This window comes from Dermacentor andersoni, chromosome 3 (assembly GCF_023375885.2).
Source record: "Dermacentor andersoni chromosome 3, qqDerAnde1_hic_scaffold, whole genome shotgun sequence".
NCBI lineage: Eukaryota > Metazoa > Arthropoda > Arachnida > Ixodida > Ixodidae > Dermacentor > Dermacentor andersoni.
In genome coordinates, this window is record NC_092816.1 from 89,525,927 (window position 1) to 89,550,938 (window position 25,012).

The following is a 25,012-nucleotide window of genomic DNA, read 5'->3' on the forward strand; positions in this document are numbered from 1 at the left end:
TATCTTTAAAACACATTGCGAGCACCTCGGATGAAACGCTAAACCTTGCTATTGCTTTCAATGTTTTGCCTTAGAGCTAAACGGCCAACCTTTTTTTTTCTTTAGTACGGTTAGAAGCTTAGTACGGCAGGGGTAGTCTATACACACCTACCAGATCCACTATGTGCGTTGTGCGCAAAGTTAGGTATGCGCATCTATCTTTTTGAGGCACTTTATAGAGGACTGCAATAATCGTTTTATTTTCCCCCATATAAGTACTCGTACAACACCAAAGGCGAAGATAGAGACAGTATATTTATTGGAATAAAGCATATCCCGTAGAGCGAGGCTCAGTGCCTGAACCAATGAGCTTTACTTTGTGGCACCGCAAGGGTTCGCTACTCGCCGATGAATGGGTTCCTTCGAAAAGTTCCAAGCAGTGTGTTGGCTCTTCTTGGCTCGCTGTTTCATTCCTTTATTCATTTAATATTTTGATCGCTCATTCGTTAACTTATTCGCGTCGCAGCAGATGATCTGGTCTATCCTTCTATTGTTCTCAACTTTGGCTGCATTTGATGGCCTGCTGTACGGTCGAGAACAAAGAACTTTATACGTCTTACTTGTTTGTACAGAACTCAGGCTGTATTGCCTTGATTTTTCTTTTAATTATTTTCTAGCTTCAAGAATATTCGTTGAATCTTCCATCTGCCTTCTTCTCTTATCTTACGCTCATACAATACAGAGTCTGCTTGGTTGTGACCGCAGGCGTTTTGCATGTGTTCTGTTTATTTATTTATTTAGTTAGTTACTTGCTTGCTTACTTACTTATTACTTACTTACTTACTTACTTACTTACTTACTTACTTACTTACTTACTTACTTACTTACTTACTTACTTACTTACTTACTTGCTTGCTTGCTTACTTACTTACTTATTGCGATAGCAATCATGTGGACACTCCAGGCGCATTTCTGCCGTCGGCGTCACCGTCGCCGTGAGGTTCCGTATAAAGTGCGGGGGCGATAAAATCGTCGGCGCGCCCCGTATGCTGTATGAGCGACTGAGAGCGTGCGAGGGTGACCCGGTAAGCCGGTGATTGCGGCTCAATTTCGCGCGCGCAACGGCGGAACGCGGGGAGGAAGCGCGCCGCCTTCCGTCGCGCGCAGGGCTTCGGGAGGTGGGTAGATAGCGGAAGGGGGGCGCGTTCAACTCCTCGCAGCCCGGGCGGCCGCTGTATCTTGGAAGCCATCTGCGACGGGTACAGAGTCCGCGCTGCGCTTTTTTCAAGGCGCAGTTCGCGTTGATGCGAGCGGCTGCACGAAGTTCAATTCGCTCGCTGCTGCTGCCGTGTTTCCTCAGTGCAGCGTTTTGACAGTGAGTTTCCGCGGCCATCGAGGGACATGTGTTCATGCTGGCTTGTGCGCGCGTGACACCATGCTTGTCAATTTAGTTATACTCGTGGACAGCCTTCTATGGCTATGAAGGAAAAGCTACGGAGGCAAAGCGCGCACAAGTGACAACGTTTGTGAAAGTGCCCCGAGTTTTAATCTCCATTAGTATAGGCTGGGGAAGAGAAAACATGAACACCTTATTCGCAACAGTCAAATAAGACAGTACACACCACTGAGTGTAAACGTTTATTTTTAACGAGATATCATTAAGGTCCCCGTGCGGTAGAATATTCACCGTTGGCATGCCGCGTCCGGCGTCCAGTGTCGACCATCTCTTCGCCGAAGATCATTTCGAAGAACGCGTACCCAACCACTGTTTTATCGCGAAAGTTGTTCATACTAACTGTATTTCATTCTTTACAAAGTTATTTCTCGGAATTTTGAGAATGACAGCCCACAAACAAATCTCATGTAAAAAAAAAAAAAACACCGACAGCACACGCCTTTTATGTTAGATCTTCTCAGACTGAAATATTAAAAGTGTGAAACAGTAACAGGGGTTCGGCCCACGCAAGAGGCCGCGTTTCTACCAGAAAGCTCGCCTTCGTGGGTAGCGTTCGCCGCAAGCGTTTCCCGGTAAACATTACGGGTACATAAGCTGCAGTTGCCGGGAAGCGTGAAAAGCAGTCAGGGATCTTTGGATGCTATCGCGTTCCACTCTTGAAGGCGAAGCTTAAGAGGTGCTCCTAGCGAAGCTTAAGGTGCTCCTATCTAAATACATGTAAAAGGAGAATTTGTTTTATCAGCAACCACTGTACCAAATTTGATGAGGTTTCTTGCATTTAAAAGAAAATATTTATATCTAGTGACTGTTCGTTTCGAATTTTTTATTTAGGTTGAGAACCTTTATGAAAAATTGGCGAAAATCGCAAATCTTCAGGAAACGAAACTATCAAGTTTATAACTCTTCAACTCAGCAATGAAAAGCGGTATAACAATTCTGTGAATAGCATCTAATAGTACGTCTAAAGAGGACAAAATCTGTTTATTTCACATGAATCTAAAAAAATTTACTAATACGGAAATGCAGCTTTTGCAGAACTCTAGTACACCACGGTAACAAATTCACGTTACATATAAACTGACATATAGAATTTGTCCGCTTTTAATGATCTAATGGATGCCTTTTACAGAACCGCGATACCTCTTCTTCATGCAGAGCTATTAATTTGTAAACTTCGTGCTTCTATATTTTTCTAGCCTCCGAATTTTTGAAAATCGTTTTAATGAAATTCAGGCCCGAAATCTAAATTCCACTACTAACAGTCACCAGAATTTAGCTTTCTCTCTCAAATGCAACAAATTTCATTAAAATCGGTCCAAGGGTTATCTCAAAAAGCGTTTCTGCATTTTACAAGTATTAGAATAGGCCGCGTCGGAGTTGAACCCGACCTAAAGCTTCAAATTATTTTGCAGCTTTTCCCTTCTGCAACTGGGGAAACGCGAAACCGTCGCACGTGCGAAGCTGCATCGATTTAGCATCTGTTCCGGGCCACCAGAAGCATTGTCCAACGCTGCCGGACTACTTGGCGCGGTAACACGTGTGCAGCGGCCATGCGCCCGTAGCTTTCCCTTCATAGCCATGGAAAGTTGTCCGCGAGCCTATGGGGGGCTTACAAGTTTATACGGCCGATAAAACTATCTTTACATCGTATAGCTGTCCACTAATTTGCTATCGCAATCGATGCTTCACCTTTCGGGTGAAACTGCGACTTTTATTTATTTATTTATTTATTTATTTATTTATTTATTTATTTATTTATTTATTTATCTATACCGTAAGCTTTCTCAAGATCTTATAGGAGTGGGAGAAAAGTACACACTATTTGCGAACAAAATACCAGCTGCAATAAGAATTTCAATTGCTTGTAATTAATTAACATAGTTTAAAACATTGCCCACATATGAGTGGCCCGTTTGAAGCCTTGCCCGCTGGTAACGCTTTCGAGCACTTGCGAAGCAATTTTTACTCAAAGAGTAATTTATCCACACACATCTTACTTCGCCATGACATAGGCCATATTGTCAATTTCCCCACCTCCCTCTATTTTCGCCAAATTTGATTTCGGTGTCGTTCACAGTTATCCCAGGGCAGCGAAATAAGTTCTACGTGGTTCGTAAATCACACTCGTAACGCTGTGGATCGAGTGCATGCATAATTTATGGCTGAGGCAGTTATTAATCCACACACTTTGAACTTCGCCCACACATCACCCGCACATGATCTGTCAGCGCAACAACAGACCAAGACGAAAAAGAAGGGAAGATCACAGGCGCTGTCTGTTAACTGAAGCCTTAATGCGAGCACGTGGCCAACATACACCAAGCGGGTTGCGCCAAAGCGGGGACACTGAAACTAAAACCAACACCTTAAGTTGTACAACCGCGCCCCGGAAATCACGTGTGATTAAACCTGATTTAAACAATTCAACTCATCCTGTGTTGGATGATGAGTTATGGAGGGCTGACTTATGCATTCGTGCGCATGCTTGCGGATGTGAAAATCCTCAGCTCTAGCTGTATCTCGCGCGCCCGCTGCCCTCTACGCCTCATAACGACAGCGGTACCATCGGAAAGCGCTACGCAACCACAATCGCCACGGTGGCTAGATAGATGAGAGTTGGGTGTGTCCTGTAACGTTTACCATTTTAGTTTTAGTTTTCCCGCTTCCGTGCAATCCGCGTTGTATATATTGGCCAAGTGCTTGCATTAAAGCTTCAATTGATAGACGGCGCCTGTGTTGGTCTCTCTCTCTCTTTTTCTTTTTTTTTGTCGTTGTCTGTCGTTGCGTTAACAGATCGTGGGCATGTTCCAACTCGCCCAGTCCTCGCTACTTCTGCCGCACATCACTCTCAACCTGCCCTTATTCACTGTTGGGTCTTCATTACTGTTGCTTTCGTTGGCATTCGCGTCATGCATCCCGACCCTGGATGGCTTTGAAGGCGTCGTCGGTCGTGAGTTACCATGGCTTCATCACGTCTTCATAAAGTGTGACGCATTCGTCAGCCGTCGCAACCGATGCTGTGTTACGAGCAGCGTACAAATTGAGCAATTCCTGGAGCAGTGCTGCAGAACTGTAGCGCTCGCTCACTCGGCACGCTCGTCAAATGCGTCGCTAACGTTGCCGTTAGCGCCAGCAATGCGTCAGTGTCGTGCGCGGAAGAAAGTGGAAGCAACGCTACGTGGTGTTCGTTGTAAAGAAACACCATTGGCAACACATAAGCCATCGGGGATGCTTTAGTTTTTTAGTTGCACAGGCAAATTTATTACAGTGGTGTTCGTTGAACAGGCATTTACAATACGTATGAAAGATGGGGATTCGGCCGGGATATAATCAACCCTACGTTGTACAGGTCATTTCGCTGTAGAGGCGTTCTATCGTACTTATATATATTCGGAACATCACGGCGATGGCAACGCCTACGGCGAAGATTTGCGCGGAATGCCCATGTAATTGACATCGCAATGAAAAAGAAAAAAAAACGAGGGTTCAGTAATTATTTGCAACACTTCTTATTATAGGCGAGAAACGTTAAAGTTTCGCCACACATTGCACTTTACATTACCCCCATTTCTACCATACATAAACTTGGTGTAATATAGACTTACCGTATCTCGGGACATTCATAGCTGATCACGATCGTATAACACTTTGTAAATCTTGGTTAGAAAAATTTTCGTAGAAGCTGCATTCAGTCCACACGTATATAACTTGGCACAGATATTTGCCATAGCATTCCCTCCCCCCCCCCCCCCCTCCCCATTTTCGCTGAATTTTATCTAGGTAGTGTTTGTAGTTCTGTGAAGGCAACGGGCTGAATTCTGCGTCATTCGCGAAACACACTTATAACGCTGCGGAGCGCTTGCATAATTAATATATTGCAAAGGCCTACACATCGCCCTTAACCTGTCATTACTTTTACCTTAGAAAATATGCCTCGTTTAGGTCACCGAAACCACCGCGCAAACCTTGCGTAACTCGTAGAACTACGAAATACACAAGGGTTCACTAATTCTTTGTAACGTTTCCAATAAAGCGAGAAATGTGAAATTTCGCAACACATCTTACTTAAATGCTGCAGCCCCATTTCTCTCAAATGTAAGCTTGATGTAACGAAGAGTTCTATCGTGACACAGGAAAACACAGCTTCATGGCGGCAACACGTGACACTTTTGAACACTCGCATAAGAAATTGTTACGCGAAAGCTGTATTTCATCCACACGCATGCTTCGGCCACAGAATTTGCATCAGCGGTTCTCCCAACTATATCGTAAGCTTGATCTTAGTGGCGCTTGTAGTTATGCCAGGGCAGCGTGCTGAAATCAATGCCGCTCCTGTGGCCTTGCGAGTCATTTACGCCGAGAATGAACTCAACAAAAGAAAAGGTTCGCTGTATAGGAAAATAAAAAAAAGAGTCACTGCCACAACGAGAAGCCTGCAGAATGTATTTACTTGCATCTGTTCACGGCACCTCCTCGGTTACTGGCAGAGCGTTACACCAACAAGCCCGAATTTCTAGACTAAGATGAGACTGGAAGCAACGGCATCGCTGGTGTGTGCGCACTTATTTCGGCGCCGTTGGCACCGCGACCTCACCCAGCGCGCTCTCTTTCCGTACGCCGACGCGCCCATGTACCTGTCAGCCTTCTCGGCCATCCGTGCGGAAGCAGGACTGGTCGACTTGGGAGCGAGAATGGAAAACCGCGATCCAAAACCTGCAAGAGAAGGGACAGCTAAAAAAAACTCCTTTCGTGGGAATTCATGCGACGCGAACCATTCACCGGGGTCTCGCAGCAACCTGACGCTACAGCTTAAGGATAGTTTGCGTTAAATAAATAAATAAATAAATAAATAAATAAATAAATAAATAAATAAATAAATAAATAAATAAGAAGCTGGACTTTCTTGATTGACCGCTCACCTGTTGGTTGACACTCGTGCATTAGAGTCCAAGAGTGGTTGTCGGTGTCTAAGATCTGCCGAAACTGGTCCCCTTTGCAGTAAACATGAAAACGAATGCAGTCAGCATACTGGTGTCGAATCATCTTTTTTTTTATATAAGCGGACTAAAGAGCTACACCAAGTCAATTATTTGTTTCATTCAGTTATTATTTATTTATCTTATCCGTACCATGTGCTCCTTTATTTATTTATTTTTCTGCATAACATAGAGAAGTGGGAGTAGCTGAGATGCTCTTCACCTCAATCTCTCCACAGCAGTCTGCACGTTTGTTTGTTCCTTGTTAACAATTAAATTGAAAATAAGAACTTATATTCCGGTTTGAACACTCAGAACAATTTAGCTGCCTTTCTTAAGTAGAATATATAGCTCGCAAATTGGGTTCAGCAATGAATTTTTTTGTACATACTTTCTTTAAAATCACCTCATACAGGCGACACACATGGAGCGCGATTCTGTCTTCGGAAATGGGTTATACCTTAAAAGCAAACTTGCACTGATAGGTTGCCTCAAAAATGACACTCACTAATCAGCTGTTGTAAGCTGACAGTTGCTTAAGTTCACACCCCACAATTCCAAATGTATCTTTTCCGCTCCTCAGGTCAATTTCGTTCGAGTGGTCGGCCACGACTCACCTCTTCTAGATGGCCCCCGTTGTATCTCGTCTGGTTCAAATTTGCTCGCGACATCCCTGAACTTCTTAGAACAGATGCTGAGCGAAAAGAGAGGGCGTGCGTTAGCACTGTGACCAAAAAGAAGCAACGTTGAGAACTTTCGCGCACGTTCTTTGTTGTTGTCGGTGTTTTAATTAACACTACTGATAAGAGAGAAGGCAAGAATCGTTGTCCGAGAAAACTAAAAGTGAGCAAAAAGGATACGAGTTTAAGGTTTGAAATGTTACACAAAGGGCACGGGATTTCCTTGTTGACAGAAGACAGTATACCTAATTTGATTTGTAGATTATCATGAACCACACATATATCAACTCATAAGAAGCCAACAAACACCGACACCAAGGACAACATAGGGGAAATTACTTGTGCTTGATAAATGAAATAAGGAAACGATAAATTCATGGAAATTAAAGTGGATGAAGAAACAACTTGCCGCAGGTGGGAACCGAACCCACAACTTTCGCACCCCAAACCTTCGTTCGGTTCCCACCTGCGGCAAGTTGTTTCTTCATCCACTTTAATTTCCATGAATTTATCGCTTCTTTATTTCATTTATCAAGCACAAGTAATTTCCCCTATGTTGTCCTTGGTGTCGGTGTTTGTTGGCTTCTTATGATATGACTAATAAAATCGGGCCCCTCGGTTAACCCCCTTTCTTCTCGTTGATTACATATATCAACTGTATGACGTGAGGACTACTTGAACAATAACATTCGTGTGCTATGCGCACAATAGTGTTCTTATCGAGCAGTGGACATGAACTTCTTTTACTTAACAACCGGTGCATGTGGCTCTTATCTTGTTGTTTTTCCTTGTTTGCATTTATGTTTTTGTTTGTTTGTTTGTTTGTTTGTTTGTTTGTTTTCTATTCTACCAATGCCATAGGGTCATCCTTTACTTAAACTAAAATTTCATTCATTCATTCATTCATTCATTCATTCATTCATGTAGACTTAGTATGTTTATGTGTCTGTGGTATGCGTGTACGTTTTTACGACGAAATATGTGCGTAGTCTCAATTTCAAAATTGTGCATTGCATGGTATAGCCGATTCTAATGTATCTTCCCATTTGTCTGCCGGTAATTAACAACACCAAAGAGGGGGACGGGGCTGAAGTGGTGGTCTTCAGTTTAATTTTGACCACCTCGAGTTTAATAACTTGCACGTATATCTAAGTGAACGAGCGCCTCTTTATTTTTATTTTTTCACCACAAAGGAAAGCGGTCGCAGCTGTCAAACTTCAATCCCGTGACCCCCTGATCAGCTCGATTACGCCATATCTACTGACCAACCGCAGCAGGTAAAACTGAAACAATAGGCGACGCGAGTGATGACCGTGTAGCCTGCGGACGTATAGCTCCATTCAATTCATGGCCCCCTCAGTGTATACTAGAATAATATGCACTAGCGTTACGAGAATACGCTCCTGCAGCGCCCTATATATATATATATATATATATATATATATATATATATATATATATATATATATATATATATATATATATATATATATAAACATTAAATGAAACAACACGTACTGAAAAAGCGAGATGTCGTTTGTCTTGCAATAATCGATTATATACAATATAATGCTACTAGCACAAATTTAAACAAACTTTAACTGAAGCCACGTGCATGTAAACATTACCACACGCCAGCAAGCTTTCTCACACACGCGAATCGAATATCAAATAGTTTTAGAATGGTCTGCGGGTAATCGTCAGTTTCCTCACCGCTATAGTAAGATCAAGCAAATCTTCACATCATGGTATCCAAAACATTAGAGGAAAGTTTCTGTCATATTACACAGCACATTATGAAACATATACTTTATTAAAGCCACAAAGTGAGCGTTCGGAATAATGAGGTCCTTCGCGTTCGCAATTATGTGCTATTAGGGCCGCGCATTGTCACATAAAGAAAATAACTATGCGAGTTAGATGGACTTTAGCAAGGCAGCGTAGTCGGCCGGTTGACGCCTGCGTACAACTTCAGGACCAAACCAGAAATGCGTGTAGTCTGCGGCATTCGCAAAGCGAGAGAAAAACACTTAACATCTGGTTCGAACGGTCGCGCCAGACGATACCGCTGTTGCATTAAGTACGTTTCAGTGAAACGCATTCAGATTTAATCCGGTCGGAGGCCACAGATGCTGCATCTAAGCAATAGCACAAAACATTGCCCACTGCCGAATTCCATGGCAGAGTGAAATTTACTGCGATCGATCGGGGTTTTGCCGGGAAACCGTATACCGCCAACGTAGTGCGCTCGGTGTATGTTACGTCAGTTGTGGATGGGATAAAAGATGCCGAATTTTCGCTTCAATTTGATGTTTTTTATCGTGCACCATCCACGACGTGAATTATTCAGAAATTATTTTTTTAGATCATTAGGATTTTTTGTATAGTGACTATTCCATTCGACACCTGAAGCGAATACGACAATACTTAATCCTTTATACGAGAATTTCAAAAATTCGCCCATTAAGCCTTATACTATCCTAGTGCGGTATTCATAATCGAAATCATCATCAGCAGCAGCAAGAGTAGCAGTGGCAGCAGCCTATTTAAATACATTGCAGGGAACGAAGGCCCTTTGTCGGAATTACATGAACGGCAGAATAGGACGCAGAGCGCTTCACATGCTCCGCTCCTGCAGGGCTAACAACAAAGTCAGGCATACAATTTTTGGGTATCGGGACACGCTGGAATATAAGGGAACCTAAGGGCGGACAAGGCAGCTCGAGAGCACACAAACCGAGCGGCCACGAGCACCGACCCTGAGGAACCCATACCAGTCGACCCAAGCTACTCAGACATTCTGAATTACTATAAGGGTGTCCGAATCAAATACCCTCCACCCCACAACAGCCTAAACCAGCATGAAGCAACCTCTTGGAGGAGGCTGCAAACAGGAACATACCCATATCTAAACACACTAAGCAAGATGTTTCCCACCCAGAATAGAGACATTTGCCCCTGGTGCGGCGCCAAGCCCACCTTATATCACATTACATGGGAATGCGTTCAGAATCAACAATTCCTTCAAATAAAAGACCCGAGTGCGGAGCAGTGGGAGAGGGTGCTCTCCAGCAGCGACGCGAAAGTCCAGCATGGACTAGTAAGGCACGCTCACCGAGCAGCCACCCTCAGTGGTGCCCTGGAATAGGGACGTCGACCCTGCGCAGATGGGGAAGAAGACCGTGAAGACGGCCGACCACATCTGCCACCGCTAATTTCTAACCAATTAGAGCAAATAAAGTTTTTCCTCCTCCTCCTCCCATAAATATATTCGATTACATCTCTCCTGAGCCAAATAAGCCCCCTTCTACACCAGTTAATTTTATAACGTTACCACACCCCACAATTCTTTGCCGCCCTTGACTGCGTTTCCTTTCTCTCGGCACCCATTCTGCTATATTCAAACTGACTACCACCGCTCTTTGCAAGTTATGTCAGGCAACTAGGGCGATGCTCTCGCACATGTTGTGGGAGTGTCCTGTCATAGCAGCTAAAAGGGCAGCAGCTACGGAGGCCTCGAATTTTCCTCGTGGGAGACCTGAGCCCGGGTTGTTAAACTTTGCCGGATTTACAATAAAGTTGTTTCCATCCATCTATACCACCGGTTATATGTTAACGGATTACACCACCTGTCCAACCATATATATCAATAGATTATAACGTGGTTATTTGTTCTGGTGTTTTTTTTTTCCTTATTCGCCTCTTAGTCTAAGCATCGTGTCAATAATTTTCCTTTCCGTCGCTTGTTGCGCGATTCTTGAACTACTTCCTTCCAAATCTTCTTGTTATACTGTTCACGCAGAGCAACTGCTCTGCCACAAAGACTGCAGATGTGTGTTTCATAATGATAACGCGGAGCTGTCAACGAAATAAGGCGCTCACTCGCTCCTCGTGCGCATGACCACAGTTCTGTTCGCCGGGAAAAATATCCACGACTTGCATCCGCCAGCGGCGTCCGGATAGTTCATCATTTCCATCCATTCCTTCCCGGCAAACTGCAAGTGGCACAATGCGGTTAGAAAATAAATAAATAAATAAATAAATAAATAAATAAATGTCAGCAATTACTGAACACCCCCAAAAAAGAAACACGAACTTTTGTATCTGTTTTAGCCAATTCCCTTTTGTTCGCCTGTGTCATGCGAAAATTGCCGCGCGACTGGCCACTCGAGGCACTTTGCGTGCATTCACGGGCTTCTTTCACGCCCGGAAAAAGCTTCTTTGCAGCACGTATTGAGCAACGGAAAGCTGTGTAGAGAGTTTTGCATGTTGGTCTACAATCTTTTTATCGACATTTTTCATCTAATTATAATAATTGAGAAGTTGACTAAATAATTATGCAATTAGGCGGAATACAAAAATAAAGAAAGACTGAGCATCTCCAAGCGACGGCAAACAACATTACCTTGTTTCAGTCCAGCTACGTGGCACTTGCATATTTTTAAATATTATGGTGCATGATATAGTTGGGGACACCCAGTACAGGAATGACGTTAGTACATGTATCGGCCTAAACTTCGTCCTTCTGGCTTCAAACGGCTTTGTGAATTCGTAAATTCTTTTCGGCAGGATATATTGCGTTACATAAATGCTACAATTCGGCAATGATTATTGCGCGTGCGCAGAAGCTTTTCTGCCTTCACGCGTCTAGATCTAATGCGATTGCTTGGAAATTGAGAAATGCTAATTGTAATAAATACAGCCACAAGAACATCTCAAACCCGCTGTGGTATACGTTTAGTGGCCATGGCGTTGCGCTTCTTAGCTCGAGGTCGCGAGGTCGCGCGCGTTTCGATGGGGAGCGAAATGCAAAAGAAAAAAAAAATGCGCGCATGATTAGATTTATGTGCCCGTTAAAGAATTTCCGCGTAGTACAAATTATTCGGGAGTCTCCCACTACGGCGTGCCTCATTTATACCATACCACGGTTTTGTCACGTAGAAAACCCAAGAATTTCGCCATTCTTTTAAGAACGTCTTAAACCGTAAGCACGAAGACTACAGGACAAGTCACCGGGTGAAGGCGGTATAAGGAGACTCGTTCAGAGCAGCAACGCGCATATGATAAGTGGCACATCCGATACAGAAGAAAGTCCAGACATATACGAACTTTTGTGTGTCGGCACTGGCTTATTTTCTTAGCGCTTTTCGCGTACTACAGCGACATTAAAACACCACGAACTTAACGTGCATAGAGCCCCAAGTTTACAGAATTCGGTGGAAAAACGACTTTACCTTTGCCCAGTTCAGTTTTCCCAACGCCTCCAAGGCCTTGCATTTGGGCAACGCTTTGCGAACTCCTATCCATGGGTTGGTATAGGCGTGGAAGCTACTGTTGATCAGCCGGGCTGCTTGGGCGACGTGAGCGAGGAGGAACGGGACGAGTGCCCATACGGCGGCCACCATGTCGATCAGTGTTGTGGGCGCCCGTTCCCGGAGAGGGGCGTGCAGGTGCGGCCACCACTGCAAGCAGATGTCACGGTGCATCACGAGTGGAACAACTCAGTGCACACGATGGACACGAAGGGAAATGTCATTTCAACAACTCCTGTAGTCGATGACATCCTAGGAATGCAGTGGCGAGTCCACTGCTGACCAACTGAAAGAAAATGTGTGTACGTGTGCCAGCTAATTAGTAGTAGTAGTAGTAGTAGTAGTAGTAGTAGTAGTAGTAGTAGTAGTAGTAGTAGTAGTAGTAGTAGTAGTAGTAGTAGTAGAATATTTTATTTAGGTATCCCCATAGAGTGGAGTCCTTAGTCCGTGGCCCCTTCGCGGTTGCAATCCTGCTGGACCGGTCGATCAGTTTTCGCTGGCCGTATAGGACTGTGCTGGAAAGAATAGCTTCCTAGTGGGAAAGGGGGAGGGTACGGTAGGTTGGGTAGGTGGTTTGGCGCTTTTCCACGCGCAATGGCAAAGGTTTGCGTGTATTCCGCAGATGTGAGTTGTGCCGGAGCGCGAGGCTGGGGAACATTAGCTTCGAGCTGGCGCCATGTACTACGAGTTCGCAGATTTATTTGTGTGACATGACGGAGGAGGCGAGCTTCTTTCAGTACCGGCGCCTTCTCAAGAACTGTTATTTGGGTACCCGCCGTGGTTGCTTACTGGCTATGGTGTTGGGCTGCTAAGCACGAAGTCGCGGGATCGAATCCCGGCCACGGCGGCCGCATTTCAATGGGGGCAAAATGCGAAAACACCCGTGTACTTCGATTTAGGTGCACGTTGAAGAACCTCAGGTGGCCCAAGTTTCCGGAGTCCTTCACTACGGCGGGCCTCATAATAATATTGTCGTTTTGGCACTTAAAACCACATAATTAAATTTTTGAGCTGTTATTTCCGGGTGCACTACGTAGGGCAGATGCAGTGCGGTTTTGTGGGCGCGGGGCTTGTACTGCAGTGCATGGCTCTCATCAAGCGTTATATTGTCGGTCGATCATTTTGGGCATATAACTTTCGGTGGACGCTGATTGGCTAAGCCAGCGGGTTCAACACCCGTCGTTCACTTGAAGTACTCCACAACACGCAATTAAAGACCACTGCCTCATGGCGCCAAGCCAAAACACACTGTATATATATGTCTGCACAGTCTATCTACACTGTCTTTATATTGAACAGGAAGACTCCTCGTGCCCTGTCCACAGACGCCTTCTGCCGTAGAAAGTGTTCTGTGGTAGAGCTGGGATGAGCTCACGCATGCGCAGTTGGCTCGGTGCGGCCGCCCTTTAGCTGCAGCAGCGGAACGAGGGCTATAGATGTCTTCCCGCGCTAGCGAATGGCGTATTACGGAATGCTATAACTATTTTGGCTCATGGCCGCCGTAGCAATTGTGTGTCGAACCCTCGCCCCCATGCACAAAATCAGGATCCCATATCCAATAAACCACCGCAGCTGGCGAACGTTTTAGCTCGCTGAAAGGCGCGAAGACCGCGTCTTCGCAAAAGCTCTCTTGACCGGTTGAAAGGCGCGCCCACGGCGGCTGTTTCTCATTGTCATTCTAATGCGAAATATCGTTGGGCTCACACCAGGTACGTTGCGGTAGGTTCCCATCTCACATTTGTTTCGGACGTCTAATAAAAAACCAAATTCAAAAACCAAATTCAAGTGTCCCATCGGGAGAGCAATCCTCTTTATCAGCACAACAGCTCGATGCTCTAGCGATTAGGTCGCACGCATACTTACCACGTGCTGCGTTTTTTGAGACGCTGCGGTTTACGCTGTGGTATAGGCAGCCTATACGAAATCGGCCTGCATTTCCCAGTCCTTTCCTCGGAGAAGCTAGCGCTGACGCTGTATGGCATTGTGCTACCTTCGGGATGAGCCGAAGTCGTACTGGAACAGGTTCTGATGGTTTTTCTCCGTATTTTCTTTCATTTTCTATTTTTGCGGGGGTGCAACGAATCAGTCGCATTACTAAGGCCGTCACAGTCATACGATCGTCGTCATCATCGTCTTGCTGATGTCGACACACACATGCTAACGTTGCACACCCAATTGCTTGCCTTACGTAAACACTCTGTCCACTCTGGTAACGCTTTGCAAACCTGAAACGATGCTCGATAGCAAAACGTGTCGTGCGTACCTGGATATGCACAATTTGTTACCTTTCTTAATCTTTTCTTCTCTTTTTTTTCACGTGGAACCGGCAAGCGGAATACGTTCTTAACTGAACCATGCGGAGCAGGAAATGCGCTCTTGTTGCAAAATTTGAGCGAACGCAAGGAAGTGGCGGACGCTAAATATTATTTACTCAGAGTGACTGGAATTAAAACGCTTGACATATTAACCCGCAGTACTTGCAGCGACTGTCCTCACGTTGCCCTCATATAATTCAGCAACAATTTTGTGCCACATCTGCACTGTTTACATGCTACCGCGCTTTTTTGTTAGCAATATTCTTCAAAATATTTATCCCTATTGTCAGTAAAAGTTTACTGTCTCTCTCTCTCTCTCTCTCTCGACATTTAGTTCTTTTCTTTTGCTTTTATTGCTTTATTTTTTCATTTGTGCCAGATTCTCTTGGAATGAGAATTTACTTCGAATAAACAGAGTTTACAAAAGTAAGATTGAGAGATTTCTTTTTACTTTCCTTTCTCAGCGTTTTCGGGGCAAGACTAACTGTTGTAAAAAAATTAAAAGGAATTGTTTCCACTTGTCAAGTCAATTGCTCGCGAGATTTTTACAGGCTTCACAGACACACAAATTTTAAATTTAATTACAGTGACGAATAAACCAAAATTTCCTGCTCTCTGCTTTTTACATTACACGGGACCCGTCGTGGTAGCTTAGTGACTTAGCTGTTTCACTGCTAAGCCCGAGCTTGCGAGGTCTAACCCCGGCCGCGGCGGTCGCATTTCGACGGGGGCGAAATGCGAAAATCACCCGTGTACCATGCAATGAGTGCACGTTAAAGAACCACAGGTGGTAAAAATTAACCCGGACTCCCCCACTACGGCGTCCCTCATAATCATATCGTGGTTCTGGCACGTACAAACTCCGAATCTAATTTTAACTACGCGGGAACGAAAAATTATTTTAGGTAATGTAAGTTTTCCTTATTTACTTTTTACAAGTGTTATCGTAAGGAGCTTCCTCCTGTCCAACTCAAGAAATCCATGTAAGATCGCACCGCAAATCTTTCTTTGTGTGTACGCTGCTCCCTCTCAAGACATTAAGTTAAATCAACAAAGAAAATACAATGTTAAGTCTCAACACCACAAAGGCGTTAACTGGACGTTTGCCACAAGGCAAACGCCTGCCCATCCATCAGCGCCTATCCAGACGTCAACGCAGCGTGGACACCGACTCTTGACTGGTCCAAAAAAAGGCCACCACCCCACCATTACCTGGCAGACTGAGCTAAGCATGAAAGGTGGGCCCCCGTCCAATGCTACCAAACAATGAGGCGACCTGGAATTCAGAGTTAATTAGATGTTTGCCACGAGGCAAACCCCCCATCCAATGCGACCAAACAACGAAGGTGGCCTGGGATTCGCAGTTAATTAGACGTTTCCCACGAGGCAAACCACACCACCCATCCATCAGGGCCTATCCAGAGGTCAACGCAGCGTGGATACCGACTCTAGACGGGTCCACAAAAGGCCACCAACCCCAGCATTGCCTGACAGCAGTAACTAAGGACAAAAGGGGGAGCCCCATCCAACGCTACCGAACAACAACGGCGACCTTGGATTCGCAGGTTGCGGTCCTGCCGCTTAATCCATACCATCGGGCTTCGGAGGCTGCGAAGTGTTGCGAGCATGGGCGCGGTATCGCAACGAAGTCGACGATTGTGACTTGCTGCTGGACACTCTTCAGATTCCCTAGTCGACTCGCCTAGCGAAGACGACGGGATAAAAAGCGGAGTCTTTTCGAGCAGTGGACAGATGGTCCTGACGTGAACTCAGACGTTTAACTTGCTCCCGCATGGAGTGGGCTTCCGTAACTGGAACAGTGCAGCTAAGCTAATAAACTCTTTTTCCTTCATTTTCTGCAACCTGACGTAGCCGTCGACGGGCTCGGTGGATTATTTGCCCTAACTCCACCCTAAGCCGCAACAACAGGTTAATGTTTAAGTAGCAGCCGCGAAGAACTCTGTAGTCTGCGAACTGCACATGAGAAATATTTGTGGCTTTGAAGTTGTATATTATAGGCCACTTATGAAATATTGAAAAGGTTGCAGTATACGCTGCCCTTAGATACACTGACGATGATGCATTTTATTACAGGGGAATATCTTGTTAGAAAGAAATGCGGGCTTCGGTGCAGCAACTGCGAGAGGATCAGTTCGTACACGACGCCATGGGCACCATTTAACCTTAGTTTGTTAAGCGAGTTGTCATAGATTGGCATAGAGAACAGTTGTCATAGAGAACTAATTATGTACATTAAATAAATCCACAAATTTCTAATTAGCATTTGAGAAAGGTTTCGAGAGATTCATGTTTGTGTGTCGCAGCTGCCACGGAGCACTGTTTCCACATACAGGGTGATCACTCTTTAAGATTTATGATATTGTTGAAAATCGCCTGTGGCATATAGCATAAATCTCGTCCTTGAGCTGGATTATTCAAAGTGGCCGACATTACTAGCACGAGAAATTGAAACATATAGCCAACTAATTAAAAGAAATTCAATAATTAACTTCATAATTAGCTATCTTATGGCACATATCCCAATTTACGAATTGCATCCGGTGAGAAATTGCAAGACGTATCCACCTGAAAATGATTTAATGTATCTTCTAGCTCCAGCGCTCTGTCTTGCGATTCGTGTTGTCACAATGCATTTCTGAAAATTGACGTTTCGTTAAAAAAATGTAGAAGTCGCCAACGAATAATTGATAAAATGTGCGACTAACCCTCGCAAAGATGAATCAAAGGCAACGTTCAAAACACTGGAATGAGATAGGAGATAAAAGAAGGAAATACAAATAATCGGCGTCTCATACCGGCATCCTTACCTTGTAGTTCTAGCATGTATAGCCTATACGCAAGTAAAGCTACAGAACTTCGAACGGCCTCGCATCAATGCATAGCATGCCGCAAGTGGAGTTCTTTTTCCGAACATGCGCCTTTCGTTGCTTCTTCGCCCGCCTGCACGTCTCAATAATGATTTCTTTTCGTCTTACTGTTCTGTCACCAACCGACGACGGATATAACTGCCGTCGCAATGCCTTGCAATATTCTTTGCAACCCGTTTTGAGGTTAAACCTTCGCATGAGGTTTCCTTCTTTCTTTGTTTTTTTGCCGAGTTTTCCATTGTAAGTTTATGGAGATCGTGTGCAAAGGACAGCAAGGCGCTCACATTTCCTTTCAGAGAGGCTGTGCGTGTAGGAAAAAAGCAAAACAAAGAACTAAAGAAAGATATTTACTCGCTGTTTGAATTTCGTTTGTTGAAGCGTCGCGTTGGTCAGATGTGTCGGAAACAGACCGGCGATTTATTCTTCGTTTGTGTTCTTACGACATCTCCTTCGAAGTCCGCATATGTATGTCCAATCTGCCGCGTAGGTTTGCGCGTTGATTGTAGTTAGTGTGAAATGTGATTTACTCTATTCCTTTTTCTTTCGTTTTGTTAGGAATACTTTGGAAAAAGTTCAAGATTGGCACAGGAGCTAAAGAAACGCTACCATGGCAACTTACAGAGAGAGAGAGAGAAAGAGAGAGAGATCTTTAATCAAAGGAAGGCGGAGGGTGCGGTATAAGTACGTATGTTCCTTGCGTCACCACTTACAAAAATGTTGCGATACTAACAGCTGGTACCAATTTAACATCCGCATGAATCCTAATGGTGCCTGTCGAATCTGTGCGAATGTACACGTTCAAGTATACGCCGCAACGGCATACAATGTATTCTATTATAGCGACCGAGTGAGTTCTGCGGAACTCCGCTAGGTGGAAAGGAAAGAAAGAAAGAAAGAAAGAAAGAAGACGGAGAAAGCCATTTGCACAGCACATTCGTACAACACATCTGTAAAACGAGGTGGGCAAAAGCTGTATCTAGAGAGAGAGAGAGAGAGAGTGAGTGAGTGAGTGAGTGAGTGAGTGAGTGAGTGAGTGAGTGAGTGAGTGAGTGAGTGAGTGAGTGAGTGAGTGAGTGAGTGAGTGAGAGAGACAGCAAGGAGAGGAAAAGCGAGGAGGTCAACCAGACGAGCGTCCGGTTTGCTTCTCTACCTGAGAGTGAGGGAAAGGGGGAATAGAAAGAAGGAAAGAGGAAGGAAGTGACGACTGAGTGCAGTGAAGCACCGCAACACCAAAGTGGAGTTCCCTAGCTGGTGATCTGCGTTGATCACATCTGTGACGACCAAATGGCCAGTGGTCGTTGCGCGAATAAGAGGCTGCGGGTGAGCTATGGGGCTTACTCGAGAGTTGCAAGCACTGGATTAAGAGCATCCAGTGCTTGCACTGCACTTCGCGCTGACGGAGTATGCAACTTGCTGGAAAGTTGCGCACAGTGCATTGGGTGCACGTTAAAAAACACCAGGTGGTTAAAATATTATACCGTAGTCCTCCACTAGGTGGCGTCTCTCATAACTCACTTTGATGCTTTTCAACGATAAAACTGATCAGGAGCTTACAATACAAGGCCATGAAATACCCCGAGTGGCCGAATACAAATATCTCGGGGTATGGATAAACAAAGGGCAGATGTACACGGAGAAGCACGAACAGCTAGTCTCTCATAGCAAAAGGGTGAAGAGATGCCGGGATAATGAAACACAGGGCATTGTGGGGGTACAACAGGTATGAAGTACTGATAGGTATTTGGAAAGGAATAATGGTGCCGGGGCTTACTTTCGGGAATGCGGTCCTGTGCTCAAGGGCAGAAGTTCAGTCGAGACTAGAAGTAAATCAGAGAGCTGATGGAAGATTAGCACTAGGTGCCCACGGGAAAACCACAAACGAAGCAGTACAGGGGGATATGGGCTGGGCATCTTTCGAAGCACGGGAAGCTCAGAGTAAAAGCAGAGAGGTGACATAAGGTTAAAAGTGTAGGAAGACGTATTTAAAGAAAATGGAGAATTTTAGTAACCTATAACACAGTTGAAAAAATAAAAAGCTGATCATGGTGGCAACTGCCAAAGGGGACGCTCCTACCTCCATCCATCCATCCATCCATCCATTTGAGGAGTAATTGAGAGAAATGGCGGGAAAGCTGTGGGCTAGAAAAGTTTTCAGTTACTTGTACATGACGCATTTTGACACAAAATGGAGGAAAGAAATGGAAAAGACTGTCACGCAAATATTTTGACAGCAGCGGGACAACAAACTAAGAATCGTAGGCTAAGAATAGGTTAAAGAAACAGAGAGGGATCTGCGGAAAATAGTGATGTAGAACAAATCAGCACTGGGGACATACATAACATACAAGCAGAAAATTGCCAGGGAAAATATCTGCGATAATTCCCAGGGAAGCTCTTTGTTGTTTGAAGCCAGGGCGGAAGTAATGCGGACTAAGACGTTAAGCGGTGCTTGTGGAAAGGAAAAGGAAATGCCTGAACACCTGGTACTTTTCTGTAAAGGGCCTCGCCCTGCAGTTCAAAACGAACGGGGTGGTTTTTTTTTTCAATGCATTAGGGTTGAGGGACAGTGGAGGCAAAATAGACTTTAAGCGGGTAGAAATAACCAAACGGAGGTTATCTCATTGGTTGCTAAAATCAAGGAAAGATGGAAATTTCACCGTCCACTAAGTACAAAATATATTACTGTAAAAAATATACTATATAGTCACGGCTAGGTGGCATGAACCGCCGCCCGATTTGAAGCGTTCAGCCTTATGCATCCACCCATCCATGTGCACTTACCCACGCCACGGCCACTAACCGAAGCCACTTATAGCGGTTTCGATTCCCGGATGGGGCGGCCGAATTTCGACGCTGTTGGAACACAACGACGCGAACGAGTGCACTTGCATTACTAATGAGCAGTATTAACGAACCTCGGGCGATTAGACATAATCAGGAGCTCCACTTTAAGGCGTCTCACATATTTCGTGTTGCTCTGCATGGACGTTAAACCCTATGGATGCATTAATATTCGTTAATTGAGTTTGCTAATAACGCTAAAGCTGAACTTCATTATACACTGGAAATCATTTATAATCTGTTTAGACACCTGCGTTGCCCGTTTGGAGCTCTCTCAGCGTTTATCCAGCAAAGAAAATGATGAATTGCTAAAAAAATCTTCTACACCAGGATTAACTTGCCTAAGCGCCGGTAGCCGACGCCATTTCTGGACATTTTGACTTATTGCGCAGTATTTCCGGAAATTTGTCTTTTTCTTCTATGCTATTGTAATTTTATGACAAAAGACGTCAGGGTAAGCTTTCTGTTTGTTAACAATAACATCATTAACTATATATCCTTGAAACCATCTATAGACAATTGAAATAAATAAATAAGTTAATAAATAAGTACATACATAAATACGTAATTAAGAGATCAGTTTCGCCATACGGGCCAAGCAATGAATGCGACAGCAACATCTTAGAATATTACAGGAAGTGGGAGGCTCGAAACTGCAGTGGCAGTATGAATTAAGGTAAACGTAAGCTAAGTAAAAATGAGCTCTTCTGCTAGGGGCCCTCTGTTTGAATCATGCGATCGGACAATTTCATATAAGCTTATTAATAAACGCCGACGTCTTTCCTAGCAAATTTACCACCACTTTTCTGTGTCGGGTATGTTTCAAACCTCTTTCGGGGGCCGATCCCGGAGGTAGTACGCAACCGTGCCAATGAAGTTGCATCATTTTAGGCTTTGAGCAGAGTTATTATTGCGATAGCAATCATATGGAGACTCCAGGCGCATTTCTGCCGTCGGCGTGAGGTTCCGTATAAAATTCAAGGGCAACAAAATCGTCGCCGCGCGCCATATATGCTGTATGTGCGAGCGAAAGCTTGCGAGGGCTCAATCTGGCGCACCCAAGGCAGCAAAGCGGGGAGGAAGCGCGCCGCCTTCCGTCGCTCGAAAGGTTCCGGGAAGAGGGGAGGGAGGGGCGCGCGTTCTACTACGGGCGGCCGCGCCCACCCCGCCGGTACAGTGAACTAGTACACTGTACCCCTGGGCCGCTGTATGTTGAAAGCCATCTTGAAAGCCATCCGCCATGCGCTGTGTTCGCGCTGATGCGAGACGCACCACGAATGTCAATTCGCTCGCTGCTGCTGCCGTGCTTCTTCGCTCCAGCAGTCTGACAGCGAGTTTCCGCCGTCATCGAGTGAGATGTGTCCATATTTGCTTGGTGGTGGTGGTACAAACTTTATTTGTCCATATTTGCTGGTGCGCGCGTGACACCATGCTTGGTAATTTAGATCGCACGCCTATGTTTACAAGCTTATACAGCCGATAAAACTACTATCTCTACTTGGTATAGCTGTCCACTAATTTGCTATCGCAATCGATGATTCGCTTTTCGGGCGAAACTGCGACTTTGTGCTTCGCACTTTTTATATCAAAGTCTGAGAAGATTCAGGATGAAAAGCACGTGCTGTCGGTGTTTTGTTTCACCTCATTTGCTTGTGGGCTGCCATTCTCAAAATTCTGAAGAATAATGTCGTCAAGAATGTAGGACCAGGTATGAGCGACTTTAGTGGTAGAATGGTATGGCGACATAACCTGCATATACCACGCGTAATGTAGCAGGACGTGGCATATAGCATACATATACCTAAACATGTGCGAAACCTAACGGCAACGTCGACGACGACGGCAAAAATTCGCTCGGAGTGTCCATATAGTTGCTATCGCAATAAAATAAGTAAACGCCGTTGCCGCAATCGCCGACATCACAGGCGCATTTCAAGAAGATGTACTCCGTATACCCGGCGCCTGTCTTTCACTTCTACGTCCTTGCCTAACAAAGCTTTGCCCTAAAATATTGTAAGATGAGAGTGACGTGCGGGACATGCTCGGCTTCCCGACATCGTTGTGCATATGTTATTGTTAAATGTAAAAAAAAATGAAAATAGAAGAAACAAAGAATCCGGCAGAACGACGCATATCGACCTTATTGCGATTAGCATCCAAGCAATTGTAGCGACACGCCATATATGGCCGCGGCACAGATGCCTTATGTATGAGACATGCATGCAGCCGGATTGCTCCCTCGCGCTTGGACTGCGCCATGCAACGAGATGAATAACTTGCTAAGTATCTGAACAGGCCGCCGACCCTTCAGCACGGCTATGTCGCCCTGCGATACGCGCCACGTCACACACGTGCAGACGCTCTTTGTGCATTGTTCATATCGTGAGTGTGTTTCCACGTTCATTTTTCGCTGATGACAAACGCAAACAAAGCCACTCCTGTCGTCGTCTGAACAGCTGCACTGTACGAGAGCCCCGGCCGTCAAGTGTCGTATACGGTGTGATGATTTTTAAGTTTTACACAATTCTGAACAATCGCCTGTGGCAGATAGCATATTTCTAGTCCTTGAGCTGAATGCGGACGTATATTACTTGCCTGAGAAATGCAAACACGTAATCAATGAATTGGCAAACACTCAATAAGTACTTTTTTAAATTAATTACTTTACGGCGCGTATTACAGTTCACGAATTGTAGCCGGTAAGCTTGCAACGCATCCACTTGGAAGGAATTTCGAGGGTGGCACGGGTTCCGAAATATACGCCATCAAACCCGCGGTAAAAATGCACTGTTGTCCCACTTACTGTTTTAAGACAACCCTATATTTTTAAGCTTGAAGCACAACAGTAACTGGCACGCCCATGTATTTCATCACACATTTCGACAATGAATACTTCGAAACTGGTGCCAAACTCACCGGCTAAAGTTCGTGAAATGCAATAGTAGTAAAGTAATTAATTAAGAAGCTTTCAGTGAATTCGATAATCAGCTGAATACATGTTTCGATTTATCGTGCAAGTAATACCCGCTTCTTTGAATAATCCAGCTCAAGGACTATAATTATGCTATCTAGACTTCCACAGGCGATCTTTAAAAAATGGACCGCAGCTTAGCTCAGCTAACCCTGGATATGCAAAGCGAAAGCTAGGTTTAGCCTGGTTAAGTCTTGGTTTCACTTGGTTAACCTTTCATTTTGCAGTAATTATTATGCTTAGGTATACAATCATCGTTAAGCCAGGTATGACGCTGCGCCTAGGTCGGTGACTAGACATGATTGTGGTTAGGCTTGGATAGACATGCATCGTTCGTCGGTGCGACGCCTGTTGTGCCACAGGGAAAGCGCAAGTGCTAGACATGCAAAGAGACGCCGCGAACATGTGCCCCGTCGAAGCACAAACGGACAGGGCGCGAACGCCGTCGCTACATTGATCTCGACGGTGCGACGCCTGTGGCATTCAGGACCTTCTCCAGCGAAGCAGCTCGCCGGGCGATATCCGCGGGGTGGTCAGACGCCGCTTGGCGACGACGGCCCAAAGCCTCCCGCTACCGCGCAACGCTCAAAGACGGCCCGGCCTCCCTCTTATCCATGGCCAAGCTCGCACTGACTAGGCGAGCGCGGGGCTTTTCTCAAAGGGACACTAAAGGTTAATATTAAGTCAGCGTGGACTGTTGAAATACCATCCCCGAAACCTCGAAACGCTTGTTTCGTGCGAAGAAGAGACTTATTTTAAGAGGAAATGCGTTCTGAAGCGTCCGCGTACCTCTAGCGCAGGTCAAATCACCCGGCCTCCGATCGAGGAGTGTTGACGTCATGGTCTCACAGTGACGTTGCGCCCCGTCGGTAAGTAAAACCATAGAGTTTCCTACAAAAAGTTTTGTAGGAAACTCTATGAGTAAAACGGCTCCCGCAGACGGCGCTACGGCTTTTCTGCGAAAAACGCAAACGCGCGGCCAGAAACAGAGCCAAGATAGAGCCGACAGCAGCAAGCGGAACTATGGTGGCTAGCGGAAGGGAAAGCGCGCGACGATAAGCTGGTTCTTTATTTTATGACGCCAACTTCGACGCCCTTTGCAATGGACGACCCTGGCAACGACACATTGGCTCGCGATGCTGGGCTCGAGTTCAGCGATTTAAGCACTGATGAACGTGACCTGTTGCTGAGGGCTCGCGCTGCCGGCGTCGTTGCGTACTACTACGACGGCGGCCTGCTTTGAAAGGCACTCCACGCGACTTCAGTAAGTCGGCGTTGAACTCGTAATCCTTTGGGCCAAAGTGCAGTGAGCACACTACGTGATTTTTCGGCTCTTTGCCAGCCCGCTGTGGCAGAGGTACGGCACTTAACCACTTCGAACGGAGATGTTCACTCGTTGCACACAGTGATAAGTAACGTTGGATTCGCCGCTGCAACTGCCCTTGGCCAAGTTCCAAGGATCGTTCGCGCATCCCACGACATCACATGGACGTGGCATTCTCGCTGCTTGTTCAAAATGCAAGTTTCGCGAGCCAGCAGGACCACCGCAGCACGACGCGATAAAGAAACAACTGAAACTCCAAAGCGTGCGCGG

At 45.3% G+C, this 25,012-nt stretch overlaps 1 protein-coding gene across 1 annotated transcript; it reads right to left on the reverse strand.

Moving 5' to 3' along the window:
* Window positions 1-5,864: 5,864 nt before the first annotated feature.
* On the reverse strand, window positions 5,865-17,734 carry LOC126542517 (uncharacterized). Its single transcript, XM_050189629.3, has 6 exons — window positions 17,547-17,734; window positions 12,326-12,553; window positions 10,974-11,086; window positions 7,029-7,105; window positions 6,355-6,426; window positions 5,865-6,148 (listed from the first exon to the last, which is right to left on the reverse strand). The coding sequence occupies exons 2-6, from the start codon at window positions 12,494-12,496 to the stop codon at window positions 5,949-5,951; spliced, it is 633 nt and encodes a 210-aa protein (XP_050045586.1). The 5' UTR covers window positions 12,497-12,553; window positions 17,547-17,734; the 3' UTR covers window positions 5,865-5,948.
* Between the last annotated feature and the right edge of the window lie 7,278 nt (window positions 17,735-25,012).